Source organism: Lepidochelys kempii, chromosome 3 (assembly GCF_965140265.1).
Source record: "Lepidochelys kempii isolate rLepKem1 chromosome 3, rLepKem1.hap2, whole genome shotgun sequence".
NCBI lineage: Eukaryota > Metazoa > Chordata > Testudines > Cheloniidae > Lepidochelys > Lepidochelys kempii.
The window spans coordinates 117,603,912-117,621,615 of record NC_133258.1 but is presented as its reverse complement, the minus strand read 5'-3'; the positions used below and the strand labels follow the sequence as shown (position 1 = coordinate 117,621,615).

Here is a 17,704-nt window from a genome sequence, read left to right as displayed (position 1 = left end):
TGTGGCTCTTCTGCGCAGCTCAGTTCTGCACATAACCTGTACCTCTGATGAGGAAAATGCATATGCATATACAGGCTCTTAGGAGAGAGAGATTTCCTAAGGGGTTGCTTTTATTGCACTTTTTACTGCCAGGTTTCATCTATGATCAGTGAGTAATACCTACTTTTCACCATATGTGGTCAAAGTGAAAACCTAAATCTGCAGGAAGTCAAAGGGGAATGGGAGTACTCCCTAAGGATACTAACCTATAACAGATGAGCCCCTGGTGAGTCTCTCTCTTAAATTTAGCTCGCTGCCGAGACTACTGCAGCAAATCTTGCATTTCAGAATTAAAAGAGCAATGTTTCAGAAGAGAAGGCAGTTCTGCATCTATTAAGGTCATTTCATCCCTCTGTCCAACAAGCCTCTGAAGCTTATGAAATCTTAATCCACTGAGGAAGGATTGTTTAGCTGAATATTTCATTATGTGTAAATAGAATGTATAGGTAATGTGTGCACTGTATTCTAAATAATTATATTAAAATGCATATTCTTTCTCTGTGTGTTATGCAAAGTTTTAGGTATGCAGAATACAAATAAGTGAAAACCATCAAAATATGGTTGAGAAAATAAATAAATAAATAATAAATAAATAAATCAGACTTTACCCCCACACCCACACTTTTTAAACAATGTGTTGTGTTAAAGAATGAAGATTCCTTACATTGCCATTCAATTCTGGTGAGGGTAAGAAGGAAAGAGCCAGAAAAGATGTAGCAGAAAGGATTCAGTGTTAGACTGCTTATGAAAAACTTTACATACAGAACAGAAAGAAAAGATAAAACAGAAAAAGGTTTCATTAAAAGAAAACATTAAAATAAAGTAACTTACTATTAGACTACTGAAGTGATACAGGCATAACAAAACAGTATTTTCTACAGACAGACATTTTGGAACAGTGTAGTGAGGAACACAAGTAATTTACTTTTAAACTTTATTTTATAGATCCCTTGATTTTATATCCCTTTATTTCTTTTAGCAGGGCTTCTATGTGTTACATGACAAACCAGTTCCAAATGTCTCAGCTCTGTCTTGCCATCTGGTGGTCAACCAAAGTCTTATAGGATAAATAGCCTAGCTCTTCTTTCCTAAAATTTAGCTCTTTTGCAAATGGTGGGGTCAACCATTCCTTTTAAAAATAAGGGCTAATTTTCTTCTCATTGATCCACGAGGAATGGGGACTAACATGAGCAATAACAAAATTATATCTTTTTAGTGACAGTGTGTAGGTTCCCTGTGACTTGGCTAAAGCACTGTCCTTGTGTCAATTTAGAAAATGTAGATAATGCCCAATTTTTTAAAAAAAGAAAAGAAATCATTTTGTTCAGCTATTATGGAGAGAAAGTAGTTGTGACTATCTTTCCTTTAGAAGCCCTGGTACTCCTTAACTTCAGCAAATTGAATCAGCACTCCTTGAATTTCACACTGGTCTAAAATAGACTAGGTGGTGGGGGGAGGTTTTCTGTTGTGTTTTTTTAATCAGGAGGTAAAGTCAATTGGACATAATTGTCAAGTAACAGGATTTTTAAACAATTTCACCCCAGATTTATTGTTTTATTCCATTATAATTTGAAAATGGTTTGAGTCACAAACTCAGAGTCAAGTTCAATCTGTTCGCACAAGTGATGATTAACACCCTAGACTATTTTTGGTGTTGTAAATGCTCTGGTCTTGTCTCCATAGTTAATGCTGAGTTCTATTTTGCCTTTAAGCAGTGATTCAACCTCTTTGTTTTGCATGAAAACTACAGTGTATCCTCCCCAAACTTACAGCACCTACTCTGAGAATAGGCTAAATTTTTTGAGAATTTATAAATAAATCCATTAGTTAATTTATTAATTAAAACAACTAGCTCCTTTAAGAAATTAACATCTGTCAGTCTTTTCTTTGTCCCAAATAATCTTATCAACGGAATATTGCAGACACTCCAAACTTTCCATATAGTTTAAAAGAACTAAAATCTTACACAGAGTCTCTATTTGAAGAAATTAGGTTCTAATCAAGCAAAGTTATTAATGATTATTGTTTCTAATTATTATGATTTTATAGGCTACAGAATAAGCTCAAGGGAACAGTTTAAGTAGCTCTTAAGTGGGGCCATTGTGACATCAGAGGTAACTCAGTTACCACCCTTCCTCTACAGCTAATTTCCATGCAACAATTCTATTCATTGTAATAGATATAAAGTGATATAAAGGGAGGCTGGATATATGTCAAGAGTTCTCATGGGTAGATTAACAGGTGCAGCTGTTACTGCTCTTTCAACATTCTTGACTGCATGCTAGCTTGGGCATCAATGAATGCCCATGCCACCGCTTGAAAGGCTCTCCATGACGCCGATGCTTTGGTTCCACTGAGTCTTAAATACAACTGCCAGAAGCACAGGAGGAATCCTTAAATTACAGGGACACTGGGACTCAGTGACTGGGCTCTCCCTGCTTCAGCATCAGAATAATTAATAACAAGTATAAGTGATGGCCTTTTAAAGCTCACAAGCTGCTTTCAGCTGTGAGAACTCTGTACCTTGCATGCCAAAGACAAAACATCTTCCACTCTGTGTTCTGGCTTGAGGGTTAACGTGACTCCTGGCCTATCACAGAAATGAACATATGTTTGGATTTCCCAAGTACTCTCTTTCTGGACCCTTTCTGATGCAGAACAGTAGACGTTCAAAAATTCATCAACTTGCTGCTGAAAATAAGGGGGAAAATTAACAGTACATGGAGATATGACAATATCAATAATATATTGTACTGCAGGTTTGCTACTGGTATGTACTATGTGCATTTAGCAAAGGTATCACAAACTCTTTCCTGTCATACAAGAACAAATTACGTTACAAGTCCTCATACAATATCACTGACTTTAGTCCAGATTTTGTCTAGAGACTTAATTACATTATTTCTCTTACATTCAAATGACACTATTTCACTCACCTATCATGTTACTAGTTCAAATTAACTCCTAATGTGGCAAGATTATACATATGTGAACAAATGGAATACCGTCTTAAATAGGATTACATAATTATACCTATGTAAACAAATGAAAGCCTTAAACAGGATTAAACAATTAGTACCGTATTTTATCAAAGACTTTGAATAGATCACTGTACAGTAGAACCTCAGAATTACAAACATCTCGGGAATGGAGGTTGTTCGTAACTCTGAAATGTTTGTAACTCTGAACAAAACATTGTGGTTGTTCTTTCAAAAGTTTCCACCTGAACTTTGACTTAATACAGCTTTGAAACTTTACTATGCAGAAGAAAAATGCTGCTTTCCCTTTTTAAAAAAAAGTTTACTTTTAACACAGTGCTGTATTTTACTGTATTTGCTGCTTTGGGGGGAAGGGGGCGGTCTCTGCTGCTGCCTGATTGTGTACTTCCAGTTCCAAATGGAGGTGTCTGTGGTTGACTGCTCAGTTTGTAACTCTGTGGTTCTACTGTATTTCTAATGAGAAAAAGAGGATAATCTAACGTAGTCTTCCAGCAGAGGGCACTATGGAGCAAGAAACATCACAGACAACATAGCAGAGGCATAAACTACTCCTGCTATACCTACAGTTTAAGATTATATTGTTTGTTAGAGAGTGAAGAGTATGTGATCTTTCACTGCTTAGGCTCAAATTGAAGCTCTTTCCAACATTAAATAGGAAATACATCTGGCAAATCACAACCAACTTTAATGTGGAGGTAATGCATGACACAAAGCCATTTTGTATACATTTATACAACCATTTGATTCATCTTAAATATCCCGCTACTATCTTTCTCATCTTTGCCCTTTCTTCTGTGCCACACTTTAGGATTCAAAAGTAACCCACCAAAGGAGAAGAAACATACAGCTACACTGTGTTGAGACTAGACTTTCAACCACTGTATTAGGTGTCAGAACTCTGAGCCAGATTGTGGTCGGCCTCTGCACATATAAACAATAGAGGGGATTTGTGAGGGAGCACAAGGAAAAGAACCCAACCACAAACAGAGCTTCCCGTACTCTGAGTGCAGAATCTGCTCCATGGTGTGAGCCACATCAAAGTAGGCGGGGAAGCAGAGGTGGGGCCATGACGCTGTCCACTCCCCACCAGCTAGCAAAGCCAGCCATCTATGCAGGGGAAGGGTAAAAGTGTGTGCATGCCTTTTGTACAGTTGGAACCTGGGAGATGCAATTCTGCCTGGAGCACCTGCAGGGGCTGTGCAGCCCCAGGGGCCCAGTGCAGGGCTGTGATTAAAAGCCACAATGGAATCCTTATAGTGGAGCTCCCTTGGACAGGGACTGCGTTTCCTTCTCTATTGGCACAGCACCAAACATAATGACCACACTCAACAAACAACAACAACATCATCGTTATTCTTGACATGCATGCCAATCACAGCAGTAAAAACAGTATATCAAACAGCCACATCAGTGTATTTACCACATTACCCATAAATACAAGTTGCAGCCAGATTAGAAGCCTGGAGCAGGAATTATTTTATAAAGAGCCACATTTTGATGACTTTCAAAAATCATACTTTCCTAGTGGCAAACTACCAGCTAGAAAAATGATACCAAGGGCAAAGCCTCAGCTGGTGTCAATAGTCATGGCTTTACTGTAGTCAGTGGAGCTACGACAATTTATATCTGCTGAGATTCTCCCTCATTGACTCTTGTACCATAATTCCTACAGAACAGTTGCTATATTATAGGATAATTCCTATAGAACTATACTCACATCAGAAAGCACCGAGAAGCCAAGAAGATAGGAATCAACTATGAGCTTCTACAACTGTACAAATGATGAAAAAGAGACAAAGCAAGAAAGACAAATTGCAAATATTAAGAATCCTGATATCATGTGTCAAACTGTTAATTCTCAGTGTGCCTCCTGGAGAGAAAGGTGAAGCAACCCTGTATGTCAACTCAGAAGATGCTAGTAACAATTCAATGGTTTGTAATTATCAGTTGGCTTATTGAAGGGAAATCAGCCCTTCAGTCTGCCCATTGTAAATCAATCTCACTACAATCATTGGTGGAGAAAAATTTCAACAGAGAAGCAAGGCGGGGAAAAACATTATTTAAAGGCATCTTCCCCCACCCCAGCACAATCCCCTTTAAATTATATGATTCAGAGGGTTTTTTTTTTTTTTAAACTAACAAACTGCTAGGGATCCAAAATAATCTGTTTACTATGTATACTGATTCCCAAACATAAGCATTACTAAGGGCTTGATGTGAGGAAAACTTAAGTCTTTCTATATTAAACTACAAATATATTCCTTAGCTGTGGTCAAGATACTGTTGCTTCACCCACATTTTCCATCCCAGAAACTCTGACATTAAATGAGATTTTTTTTCTGTTATGCCTGCAGCGACTAATACTACAATATTTCATTCATTCCTTGCCACATAAAGCTACAACAACCCACCTAGTTTTCCAGCAACATGTGCCAGGACTTTTAGACTGTCATACACTATGCCACAGTGTTGCTTGAGGAGCAGTAGGATACTTCATGATTTTCCCATCTTTCTCTGTTTGTTGTCACCATCTTCATAAGGAACACCTCACAAAAGCTGCCCGGAACACTTCGCTACTTGTATTCCATTGCATTCGCCAGGAAGCATCTTATGAAAGGTTTTGATTCTGTTTTTGATTTTTATTTGAAATTGGCTAATGAAACTGGGTTGATTCCAACCTTAACGGTTTTGAGACTTACGATGAATCACTTCTGAATTGTTGTACAATTCATCAAAATACCGAGATCTTAAAAAATGCACAGGCCATATTTTGAACCCTTAAAAAGTTTAGAAACAAATGCCCCACTTTTGCATATTTAACAGCCATAAGTCTAGATTTGTTATCCCTCTGCTGCCATGAGTGGAAAGGATTCAGATGTAGTGAATGTAGCATCAAAGGGCAAAGAAAAACCATAGATTATTCCCTCCTTCCCTGCAACCCTTTCAAAACCCCTCCATGGGGGCTCAGCATGTTTCAGGTTCCGCCTGTTTGGCGGCGCGGGGCAAGTGGTGCAAGGATATGGCAGGGGGTGTCTGTTGTCTCTACCTCCCAGCCCTGTGACAGTATTGTAACTGCAGGAGTTTTATTCAGTTTTGGATTATTCAGTGTAGCCCATGTCAGAGTAAATCCCCTGGCCTTGGAGTGGGAGGAGGGGCTAGCATGAAGTGGCTGGCATGAAGGCCACGGCAGCATTACTCCTTCAGGAGACATGAAGAGGGAACCAGAAGGCTCAGGTTTAGAGGTCAGAATCCTGTTGTGTCTGGTTTCTATAGCACAGTTTTGTTACAATCAGTTCTGTGGGATGTGGGGAAGGAGGCAAACCTCACACCACACCCCATGGAATAATTCGAGGGAATTCTGAGTTCTCTTTAGGGGATGATTTGAAATCAGAAATCCCATATAATTACAACGTACGTATACTGCCTATTGAAAGAGGGGGCAACTTTCTATAAATATTTCCCCTCCTCCCACAGTATTCAGCAAATAACAGGCATTACACCGCTGAAAGAACAGTTTTTATTGATTTTTTGCATCAAACACATAATGAGTTAGAGATTATTTTCATAGGCACAACAACACTCTAGGGTTTGGTACTGTCATTGGGAAAATTCTGTCAGAGTGTACTTTTGCATAATTCTACGGAAATCTATATTTATATTTCTTTATTATCTGGCCACTAAATTAATACTCACAATACGGAAGTAAACCATACACTTCATCATAACTAGAAATTACAGCATAAAAAGCCATGAGATATAACAAACTTTTCCCAAGTCTCAAATGTTAATCTACCATCAAGAGTTGCATTACAGCTTTTGATTATAGTCATTTCTAAGTGCAATGTTTCATTCTAAATGCAGATTTAATCTAATGCTAGGTAGAGTAATTCAATGCAGGGAACATAGTTCTGTGGCATAATTTCTTCTTAGCTCTTTAAAACTTAAAATTACATTAGGGGATGATCTGGTCCAGGGAATGAAAGTGAGTGAAAATGTAAAGTGGAGAGAAACTATCACTTTTATTCCAGAGGGATACTCAAGGGAACCAAACGATGGTCTAATCAAAATTAAGCCATAGAATCCTGATTCTTAGTACCGCAAACCCTTGGAAGGCATGACACCTGCGACTTATGCTGCTATTGCAGCAATCTGTCAACAAATTTGCCTCAATTCTACCAGTTGGTTTGGCCTTATATCCTGCTCACACAACAGCAAGTTTGCATGGAGAGGGCTTCTTCTGTCTGGACTTCAAATCCAGAAAAAATGGGTTAGTGCCGGAACAGGGCCGAGCCACATGTTGCGGCCCCAGAGCCTACTCCCCAGCGGGAGCTTGTGGGCTTAAAATGTCCAGATCCAGCCCACGGGCCGTAGTTTACCCACCCCTGTTCTAACCACTTGGATCAACCTAGTATACTCACCAAAGGCTAGTCCTGCCCACTCTCTTTTAAATCAATGAGAACTTCCTTGCCATGCATAGCTGGAGGGGAGATATTTGGCATTCCCTTGCTTTGTCCTTATAGCAAACAAAGGTCTGCAGCTTGAAAGAATATGAGTCATTTGCTGCCAGTGATTTAGGCACACAAATGAATGATAGGTCAGAATAGTAATTAAAAAGATCTCTGATGTTTTGTAAAAATGTCTCTGCTTAACAGATGAGAATTAAAAGTACAATATCACAGAAACAAGCCACAAAACTAAATGAGATCATCTTAATTAGAGGGGAATATTTGCACAAGCCTAAGAAGGGAGAGGAGCTGGAAAGCCCTCTCAATGATCCTGATGCCATCCAGATTCTACAGTACAGTTTAAGTCCTCATTGTACCTGCAAATACAACTAACACTGAAACAGTAAGGACTGTATTGTGGCAGTTATGCGGTGTACTGCTCTGCTTCAGGGGCATTGCAGAGACACATCACCTCAGAGGAAGAGGAGGGACTATGCTCTTTACCGCTCCTAGACAATTGTGTGGCCAGGGTAGAGGTCAGTTCCCCATAACCCTACCTCCTCCTTTAGAGTGGCTTGCACCCCAGCAAGCACGAAGGAGGAGGATTGTGACTGTGACCAGCCACTATGCAGGGTACTTCAAGTGGGGGCGGGTTCTACTGCCCTCCACCACATCTCCTCCCACATGTACGGTGCAGCCAGGCACATTAGGTTCTGTGTCTTTCTACCTGAAAATACAGACTCTGTAATATTACAGTTTCTTAATCTTTAAATATACAGGTTCTGTCAAACGAATTCATGCCAAATGATAAGCAAAAATCCAGTAATAACTTGGTCTAGGCTATACTACACAAGAAATGAATACTTCCAAATTAACTAATTGCTGATATTGACGCGCATGCGCTCTCTCTCTCTCTCTCACACACACACACACACACACACAGGTATGTAGCAGTTAGGATCAGGATTATATAGGAAGTTTTAGTTAAGGAAAAAGTCTACCTTACACATTTAAAAACCCATGTCAGAGTGGTTTCCCTTAACAGATTATAAATCAAATTGTGGTTCTGTCAATTAATACCAGAGGATATTCAATAAAGTTTCTGAAGTAGCTTTTTTTCATATACTTATGTGACATCCCTTCAGAAAGTTAAAAGTACATTTAACGGTGTAGTACAAAGACTGGCTTATCTTACCTCAGTAGAGGTGGATGATTTCTGGAGTAGCTGTGTGCCTGCAAATCCATTTCCCCCAGTTGAATCAAAAATCTAAATTGAAACAAATGCACAGATAAATAATCAAACAAACTAAGTGCTATGTAACATACAAGGTTAGTTTCCAATACAGCTAAATCTCTTGTGCATAAACAAAGATGAAAGGTAACAAAATATCATTCCATCAACCAACCAACCTGAGAATAGCTTATTTTTGAGACATGTTACCATTTTATTTTGACTAAGAGAATATATTATGACAGCATCCATGCTCTCTCCATAGTTAACGCTACAGCAAGACTCCTCTTATAAGGCCACACACACATTCACATTCCCTCGCTCTTATCTATCTATATATGGTACTTGCATTTATCTAGTATCTTTGAGTGGCAAAATAACCCTCTGGCCAACAGTTTCCAGTCCTGGTAGCCTGTGAAATACCATATCATGTCAAACCACGTGTCACTATTATTTATAGAAATGCTATTCTAAATAAATGTTGTGGTTTTCTAAAACACATTAGCTTGGACTCATGGTTGTAAGAGAAGTCTACCTTTATAGAAAGAAGGGTAAAAAAAAAAAATAGTACCAATAACAAGAAATGGTAGCTGAGTATTATCCCCACGTTAGAGATAGGGAACTGAGGAACGGAGAAATTAAGGCTAAAGTTCTCAAGCTGTAAAGTGGGGATGAAGCTTACCTAACTCACAGGTGCTGGGAGGCTAAAAAAGGCATTCATGATTATGGATACACTCAGTTGCTATGGTGATTAGTCATATAGTACCTAGACAGATAGACCTGCATACTTCATTCATGCTTTGCCACTTGTAAGTAATAGGACCAACCCCCAAAAAGGCAGATGTACAAAATGTAATTTTTAGTTCACTTCTAATATCAACAAAGTAGGAAAATATCAGACATAAATGTTGTTGTTAGAAAGTCTCATTTTTTGGTCGTCCCAGTTAAATGTCTTAGGATACAGAAGACAATCCCAAACTTTCTTCTCTTGACTTGTACACATGATGCGGTATTGAAATGTGAATAAACAGCAACACTTATTAACTTCCTTTCCCATGTTCCACTCAGAGCTCTAATCAAAGTATCTTATTTTTATGACCTTTTGAAATAATTTTTAAGTTAGAATCAAACAGAAACAGAAACTGTTTCAGAGATCAGGGATAATGTGAACCTTGATATCAACCATCTGCCAGGATTCAGTTTCCATAACTGATTGGTTTCTAAATAATGGGGGAACAAAATACTATCCCCTTCATTCAATTTTATATCGGAAATCTTCCCAGGGTGGACTTTAAATTAATACCATAAAATAAAATTGGGCTGAAGATAAAAAAAAACTTTAAAAGGTTTGAGAGTATGCTATCTGGCTTTCTGCTTAAAGTATTTTGAACCACCACATTCAATTTTAATTAAACCAATGAAAGCAGGGAGATTCAGAGTCAAGGCTGACATCCTCTTCTTAACTCACAATCTGATGATTAGGCACCACAGCACTGTGAACACAGCACTCACGAATGCCTTCCTTGCTCATCCCAAATTCCCCCTGGATTCAAAGGTACACAAGGAAGGGTGGATTGGGCCCTGAATAGATCTATCTATATAGCTATGAAACTCTATGGCACCCTGTGAGGGTCAGTGAGTCAAAATTTCAGCCATCATTCTTAAATTCTTCACTTTTATGGAAATGAGTCAGAGCCCTAGTATGACTGACACACAGTACTTTGTGTTTACATTTCCTTAGTTTTACAGTAGGATTTTAAATAAAAAGTGAAGTAAACTTAAAAGAAAAACAGAAAGTCTCTGAAAACAGATTTATTTGGGGTCAGCTTGTTCCAGCCCTTGGCGCTAATTCCCTGCAGTGAGGGTGATGAAAGGAGCATTTTACCCAGATTGTTGCCTGAAAATCCGAGTGTGGAGGCACCCTCCTCTCCATGTTCAGATTCTCCCCCTTCTGCTCAGAAAAGGAGGGATACAGCTGCCTTGGTGACACAGTCCCCGCTGTGAACTCTGTGGAGCACTCTCCACAGAGTCTGGGGCATGAAGGGGAGTCATATGGAGTCAGGATAGGGAGGGATAGTGGCCAGGGGCAGGGGATGCACTGTCTCTCTTCCCAGCCCTGTAAATATTAGCCAGGGGCTCAGTCAGGCTTGGGTATCAGTTATTTATTACCTACGTTCATCATGAAAGCACATCTCTCTGATATGTTGAAATATGTCACTATGCAATAGACTACACCCTTAGTCTATCACGTAGATAAATATTTACCCATTCAGAATATGAACTGCTAGACCATAAAACCCAGACATATTAATGTGCAATATTAAATCCATTACATCAGCTCTCGGGCTATTGTGATATGAATATGGATGGGCATGTTTAAAAAGTCTGAAGGCAAATTACCGGTGTATTTGCAGCAGCCAATTTTCAAATGCTACATGATCAGGGATTTTTGTTTAATAAAACTCAAATGCAAGATTGGGGGAATAACCGAAGAACAAGATGGACTAATGAGTGACCCGCATGGCCGGTTTTACAAAATGAGCCCAGCTAACACGGTAGGCACGCAGAAAGCTACTGAAAACGGTAGCATTCTGTGTGCATGAGCCTGCCTGCCTTATAACAGTTAACCAAAAATTAACCACTCCTTCTCTCCTTTCCTCTACTGCCTGTACAATTCAGAAAAACTCTGCCAGATCCTCATCTTGTGGAAACTGAAGTAACTCCATTGAAGTCAGTGGAACTGTGCAGATTTATGCCAGCTGAAAATCTAGCCCCCTAGGTCATCACATCCTTCCCTCTCCGGCTGAAGGAGCACTGGAGTCTAAGCTCCCGTCAAGACCCACCAGGGCTGCTTTGCATGTCCGCCACATGAAGTCACTCCGAAGTATTGCTGCAGAAATCTCCACCTCCCCTTGCAGAGTACACTGCCCTCACAACACACTCAGGCCCTGCTTGTCTAGAGCCACTAACTGTCTACTCCTATGGGTCAGAATCTCTCTTATTCAGCAATGTACACACACAGCAATAGGAACTTAATTTTACAGTACTGTCATTTACAAGCTAAACATAAGCCTTTTAATGATTTTAAACTGGCATTTACCTGAGTTACTGAAGGTCGTTTTTCTTTCCCTTTTCTTGCCAAAGTGTCTAGCCCTTTGAGTGAGGAAAATAAGCCCTTTTTACTTCGTACCCTCTGTGACAGAGACAGGGTTCGTTTCCTTAGAGCAGCCTCATCCCTGGAGCAGATCTATTAAACATACATACAAGCCTTCACATCTCGATCACATAACAGCAAGATAACACCAAAGTAATTATAACGAGGCATCAAATGAGGGTTATTTCAGTTTGTCTCAACATGGTCCCAGACCAATGGGTCAAATCTTCTGCACTGCTGCTCCTTTTTTTATTAATCATAGAATCATAGAATATCAGGGTTGGAAGGGACCCCAGAAGGTCATCTAGTCCAACCCCCTGCTTGAAGCAGGATCAATTCCCAGTTAAATCATCCCAGCCAGGGCTTTGTCAAGCTTTGTTAATACAAAGTGACAATTGAAGAAATATGATGTAAAAAAGTCAAGTAGGGAAGATACTGAGAAAATATTGCTCTGCCCCACAACAAGCTAAATGATAGTACAAGGCCATAAACCATGCGACTGAAGAAGTTATTGCAAAGATCCTGTGGAAGAATGATAAGCCATGATTTAGATGTTAAATTCCTCAAGGAAGGAAGGCACACAAAAGTCTCAAGCATGCAGGATAACAGCATATTGTCAGACCACATGATTAGCAAACAATAACACTAGCCACATGGGCAAAGAGAGAGAGAGTGCACGCATGTGCAAGAGAGAAATATAGTCCCTGTCTGTGGCAGAGCTTGCCTTAATATTTCAAGGTGGACCTTCAAAACTCTTTTCCACCCTAATTCCCGATCACATCAAATGTGATCCAGTCCTGCTCATTGTGATCAGCCTTAGACTTTTGGCAAGGGTTAGAGAGATGGGGGAAGATTCTCAGCTGGTGTAGGTCTGTTGAAAGATATGACAGCATACAATAGCTAAGGATCCGCTCTATTATTCTTTGCAGACTGACAACAAGATTTTTAAAAGTGTCTAATGATTTTGGATACCTCCGCCCACTTTTGGGGGCACAACTTGAGACGCTGTAAAGAGGCCTGATTTTCAGATGGACAATGCTCGGCACATTCTGAAAATCAGGCTCTTTTAAGCTGTTTTAAGATGAGCAACTCAGCACTGATGGGCCCAAAATAACTAATCACTTTTAAAAATATTAACTCCAGCCCTCACCCCAATTTAATTTATTTTATTTTATTTATATAAAAGTTGAGCTGTGAATTTAAGGGAGAAAAAAAATCACTGTGGCAAACCTTCCACAATGATAAGTTTACATTTTTAAGCCCATCTCTGCAAAGAAGAGAGTCAGAAACTTACACGGTGGTCTTTTTGTTTTAAATGAAAGCTGAGATAAGCCTCAACATATCTGAGTCTCCAAATTTGGGGTGAAAGAAAGCATGGCCCAATGATTCCAGGTCCCAAAGTCTGTCTCTGGGCAAGATAATTCCTGAGCATTTAGGGTCCACGAACTAATGGGGTTTCTTTGGCAGCTGGTGGGTTTGGCACTGTGTCAGAGCGTGTCTGTATGAGTTTCCTGGCTTTACTCTTCATACAAATAAATCACTAGTGATAAGGTAACCAGACCCTTCTATAATACAGTCACACTCACCAGTGCATGGAAAGAGGAGACTGAGAAGATGCCCAGTCTCCCCAGGGCCAGTTTTGAAGGACGGCTGGTGGCAGCCAGAAGGCTCTTAGGGTTTGGTAACTCCCCACCTTGTAGACTCGCCAGGTAGCAGCGCATCCTGAAGAGGTCCATGTTAAATTTCTCTAGATTCTGCTCCCATTGCTGGATCTATGTAGATATGAAGAGGGACAATTAGAGAAAAAAATGTTTTTGTGGGTCTCATTGAAAATGTGAGCTCTTCCACAAACTTCTAGTAAACTACTTTCATCTGGAGGTATATGGATTGGATTCGTTTTTCTCTTGCCAAAACACATTCAGTCATATTGTGTTACAATAAAACAAAGCTGGTGGTCCTAAATATATACTGACAAGATGAATGTATCATGGGTAGCCTGATTCCCACAGAAGCAATTACATAAAAACAAATCCTTGTGGTTCATGAAGTTTCAAGAAAATTGATTAATTTTGTTTCCTACATTTTTATGAGCTTAGATTCTATGTTTGGTTGCCTAAAAGCAAAGCTGCATGACTCAGCTAAATCAATCATCCAAGTAGCAATGTTGATGGGTTTTGCTGGTCTTTTAGTGCTCTTCCTTTTGAATCCCCCATTCCTAAAGAAGAGGTAGCAACTGGTAACACCAGCATGTCTGGGTCTTACTCCTATTAACAGATAAACCATTCCTCATACCTAATCATACTGTAAATGTCAATTAAATACATTATAAGCCTTACATATAATATGGAGCCTGCTGCAATGAAGAGTGTGTTTGCGTCATACAATATAAAATATTTAAATACACACACACGCTTGCTGAGGAGTTCAAAGGTGAATAAATGTTCATTTAAAGGTGTGCACTTATATGAATAACTTTCAAACTGAAGATCCAAATGCTGGACTGGATACTGAACATAAGTATCCAAACTTGAAGCATGGGCTTTTGTGTGTGTGTATATATGTGCACAAGCACAGACATTTACATAATGTATGTGGGCCAGATTTTGCCCTCAGTTACAATGGTGTAAATTCCTTGATTTAGAGAGGTGTAAGAGCAGGTAGAATCAGTCTACATATACATACATACATATATATATATATAGATGCCTCAACAGAAAAGAGCAGCTGTATTTTGCAAGTTAACCATGGCCACACTTTAGGCCTAGTCTATACTAGAAAATTGGTCAGGGATGTGAAAAATACACCACCTTGGGCAGCATAGTTATGTTGACCTATGTCCCCGTGCTGATAGCGCTAGATCACCAGAAGAATTCTTCCATTGACCTAGTGACTGCCTCTTGGGGAGGTAGATTACCTACACTGATGGGAGAATCCTGTTGGTGTAGGCAGCGTCTACACCAAAGCACTATAGGGTCACAGCTGTGCCGCTGTAGCATTTTACGTGTAGACAAACCCTTAGATAAATCCTATCATCTGAAATCTAGATCTATTAAACTCAGTCTGGACAAGTACCTTTCAATCATTTATTACCCAAAGGAGAAGCTGATAACAAGGGTATACAAATTCTAGGTGCACTGAATGACTAACACATTTGGCTTGAAGCTTAAAGTGAAATCAGATCAGTTTCCTTGTCATGTCACCAAATATCAGAAAGAAATGAATAACTGAATAGCTGAATAACTGAAATGAATAGTCTGTTGCACTGTTAAATTCTGCTGGCTCCTTCTGAATGCTGCTCCCCCTAATGCACTTCAGGAAAAGTGCACATAGGTAGTTAAGTATGGCTTCAGGAAAATACTGGAACAACCATCTTTTCTTGTTAGACAACTCAATTTAATGTCAAGGTCATCCACAGAGAAGTCACCCTTTCCTACTCCTTAATGCTTTATGAGTGACACAACCACAAGTCATGTAACCAAGGAAATGATTCACTAATAAAAAATAAAATATATAATTCTTTATAAGCTACGCAATATCCTAATTTTTGCAATCCATTTTTCATTTCTTGCTAATAGCTCTCTGAGTTGTGACACTGCTTTTCTCCTGCCCTGCTGCCTTATTTCTTATACTTTTCTTAGGGCTCATCTACATCACTAATTTTTGCAGTGGTTTTTGAAAGCAAGATAAATCCTGTTGGTATAAACCCTTCTTTACAATGGTGTAGCACACCTGCACGGGGGAAGTGTAGCTTCACCAGTGCAAAAATACTTCAGGTAGACAAGCCTCGAGTTGCCAGCTACATGCTGGCATGAGACACCAGAGGTTCCAAATACATTATTCATTCTGAAGGAGTGGGATATGTTGCAGCATGTTTGATGCACACTCTTTTTGTTTTCTCCAAATATTTGTTTTAATGTCTGTGCTCCATTGAACAGGAAAATGACCATTTCCCACGGTAATGGATTTTTTTTTTAATTCTCTTTCTTGCTATTGCAATTATTCCATAAGTAGAGGTACCATAGAAAGTCTCCTGTAAGAGCTACCCCGTCTTTGGGAGTAGTGTCTTTTTTTCCCTTCTCCTGCAGACAACAGAAAGGGCTCAATTCACCACTGCATTGTTTTAGTTTTATGCTGGTGCAACTCTGTTAATTTCATGGGTGAAAAAATGGAGTGATGGAGGGATAAATCAGGCCTCTTATCATAAAGAAAGATGAGTGATGGTGGTGGTAGGAGTTGTACTGCAACTGATTGAGGAGCCACTAAATGTTCTGGATTCACTTTGAGTTCCTCATTTATTGTTCCTCTACTCCTCCCTTCACACATGTGTTCGCAAACATAAAGTTGGCACCACTATTACATGGGTCAGAGTTATCTGCTTCTTGGGCTCTTTAGAAAAAGAGCCCAAAAAAGAGCCTCCAGTTTTTCTGTGACATACCATCTCAAATTTCAGAGTAGCAGCTGTGTTAGCCTGTATCCGCAAAAAGAAAAGGAGTACTTGTGGCACCTTAGAGACTAACAAATTTATCCTTGATCAGAAAAACTGTGTGTTATGTAAATCCAGAAAGAAAAAAAAACTTTGAGTGTTATTCTCTTAAAAATGTGTTTTAGGTCACAAAGAAAGGATACACAAACATACACACAGAAAAGACAGAGTATTTTCCTTATGTGTCCTTCACATAAGGAAAATACCTAGTGCAGTCTCACCAGGAACAACTTTTAACGCATGTATGTATGTATGCCTGTGCATAAATCCTTACAAAGAACTCTTCCCCTCACCGCTCACCCTGGATTTATTTTATGATTGTTCTTTATTTTAAGCTTCCCTTTACTTCAACTCCTTTCACCAGACACCCTTAGTAGGACACTTTTCCATCTACCTCTACTTCATGGATGGGGTAATATAGTATGTGGTTCCACAACAGTCTTCCCTCTCCATACACTGATGTCCATAGAATTAAAGTGTGTGCAAGCTTTCCACAACAATAAAAAGCTCAGGTCTGTCTTTTCACCTAGGGTATGTCTACACTGCAGCTGAAAGGTGTGATTCCCATCTTGGGTAGAAGTACATACATAAACTTTGTTCAAAATAGCACGGGCACAGACAGCAGCTTGGGCTAGCCTTCCAAGCACATACCTAGGGTCTTGGACAGGGTTGTCCATGAGCGATTGGCCCAAGCTGCAGCGCGAGCTGCTGCAGCCACACTGCTATTTTTAGCATGCTACCTTGAGCAGAGTTAGCCTGTGTAAGTCTACACCCGCTGGGAATCACACTTCCCAGCTGCAGTGCAGACACAGCCTTAGAATGGAATTTTGAAAACCATTCAGCTGTGGCCTAAGTCAGCTCCCATTGTAGTCATGGGAGTTTTCAAAGGAGGCAAAGTTAGGCTGAGTCTGAATATATTTGAAAATCCCACATTTAACAAACAGAGTTGAGATTTTCCTGGATACTTAGGAGTTTGGCCTACCAACTCTCAGAAAATCATGGAGTTTAGGCACCAAAGTTCCTTAAGTTCCTTTGAAAATCCCACGTAAGCTTTTCTACAGAAATATCTTTTAAATAAATATAAGCTAAAATGGGGGAGGGACAGGAAGAGATGATGCAAGGATCTTCTGGAGAAAGGATTACATGACTGTGTTTATCAGCCATGCAGGATGCTAGCTAATCAACTCCAAAAGCACCAGTAATCATGATGTTACGTTTAATGGCATTAGCAAAAACTGTGGGCAGGGAATTTCAGGGATTGTCTTGTAGTCTTATCAAAACCAGGGATGTCTGGAACTAATTGGAGACTGTGAACTAATACCAGCTGCTATTAGTCTAAACCTTTTAAACTAT

At 39.6% G+C, this 17,704-nt stretch overlaps 1 protein-coding gene across 6 annotated transcripts in view; it reads right to left on the bottom strand.

Annotated features, from left to right (window-relative positions):
• TIAM2 (TIAM Rac1 associated GEF 2) overlaps positions 1 to 17,704 on the bottom strand; it is a 217,752-nt gene that overhangs the window by 64,891 nt on the left and 135,157 nt on the right. For 5 of the 6 annotated variants that reach the window (XM_073337723.1, XM_073337719.1, XM_073337720.1 and 2 more), the window contains 4 exons: positions 13,455 to 13,640; positions 11,815 to 11,961; positions 8,679 to 8,750; positions 2,563 to 2,727 (listed from right to left, as the gene is read on the bottom strand). In XM_073337723.1, coding sequence (XP_073193824.1) covers positions 2,563 to 2,727; positions 8,679 to 8,750; positions 11,815 to 11,961; positions 13,455 to 13,640 — 570 coding nt within the window. The remainder of the gene's footprint in view (positions 1 to 2,562; positions 2,728 to 8,678; positions 8,751 to 11,814; positions 11,962 to 13,454; positions 13,641 to 17,704) is intronic. The other variant, XM_073337722.1, reaches the window with a different exon arrangement.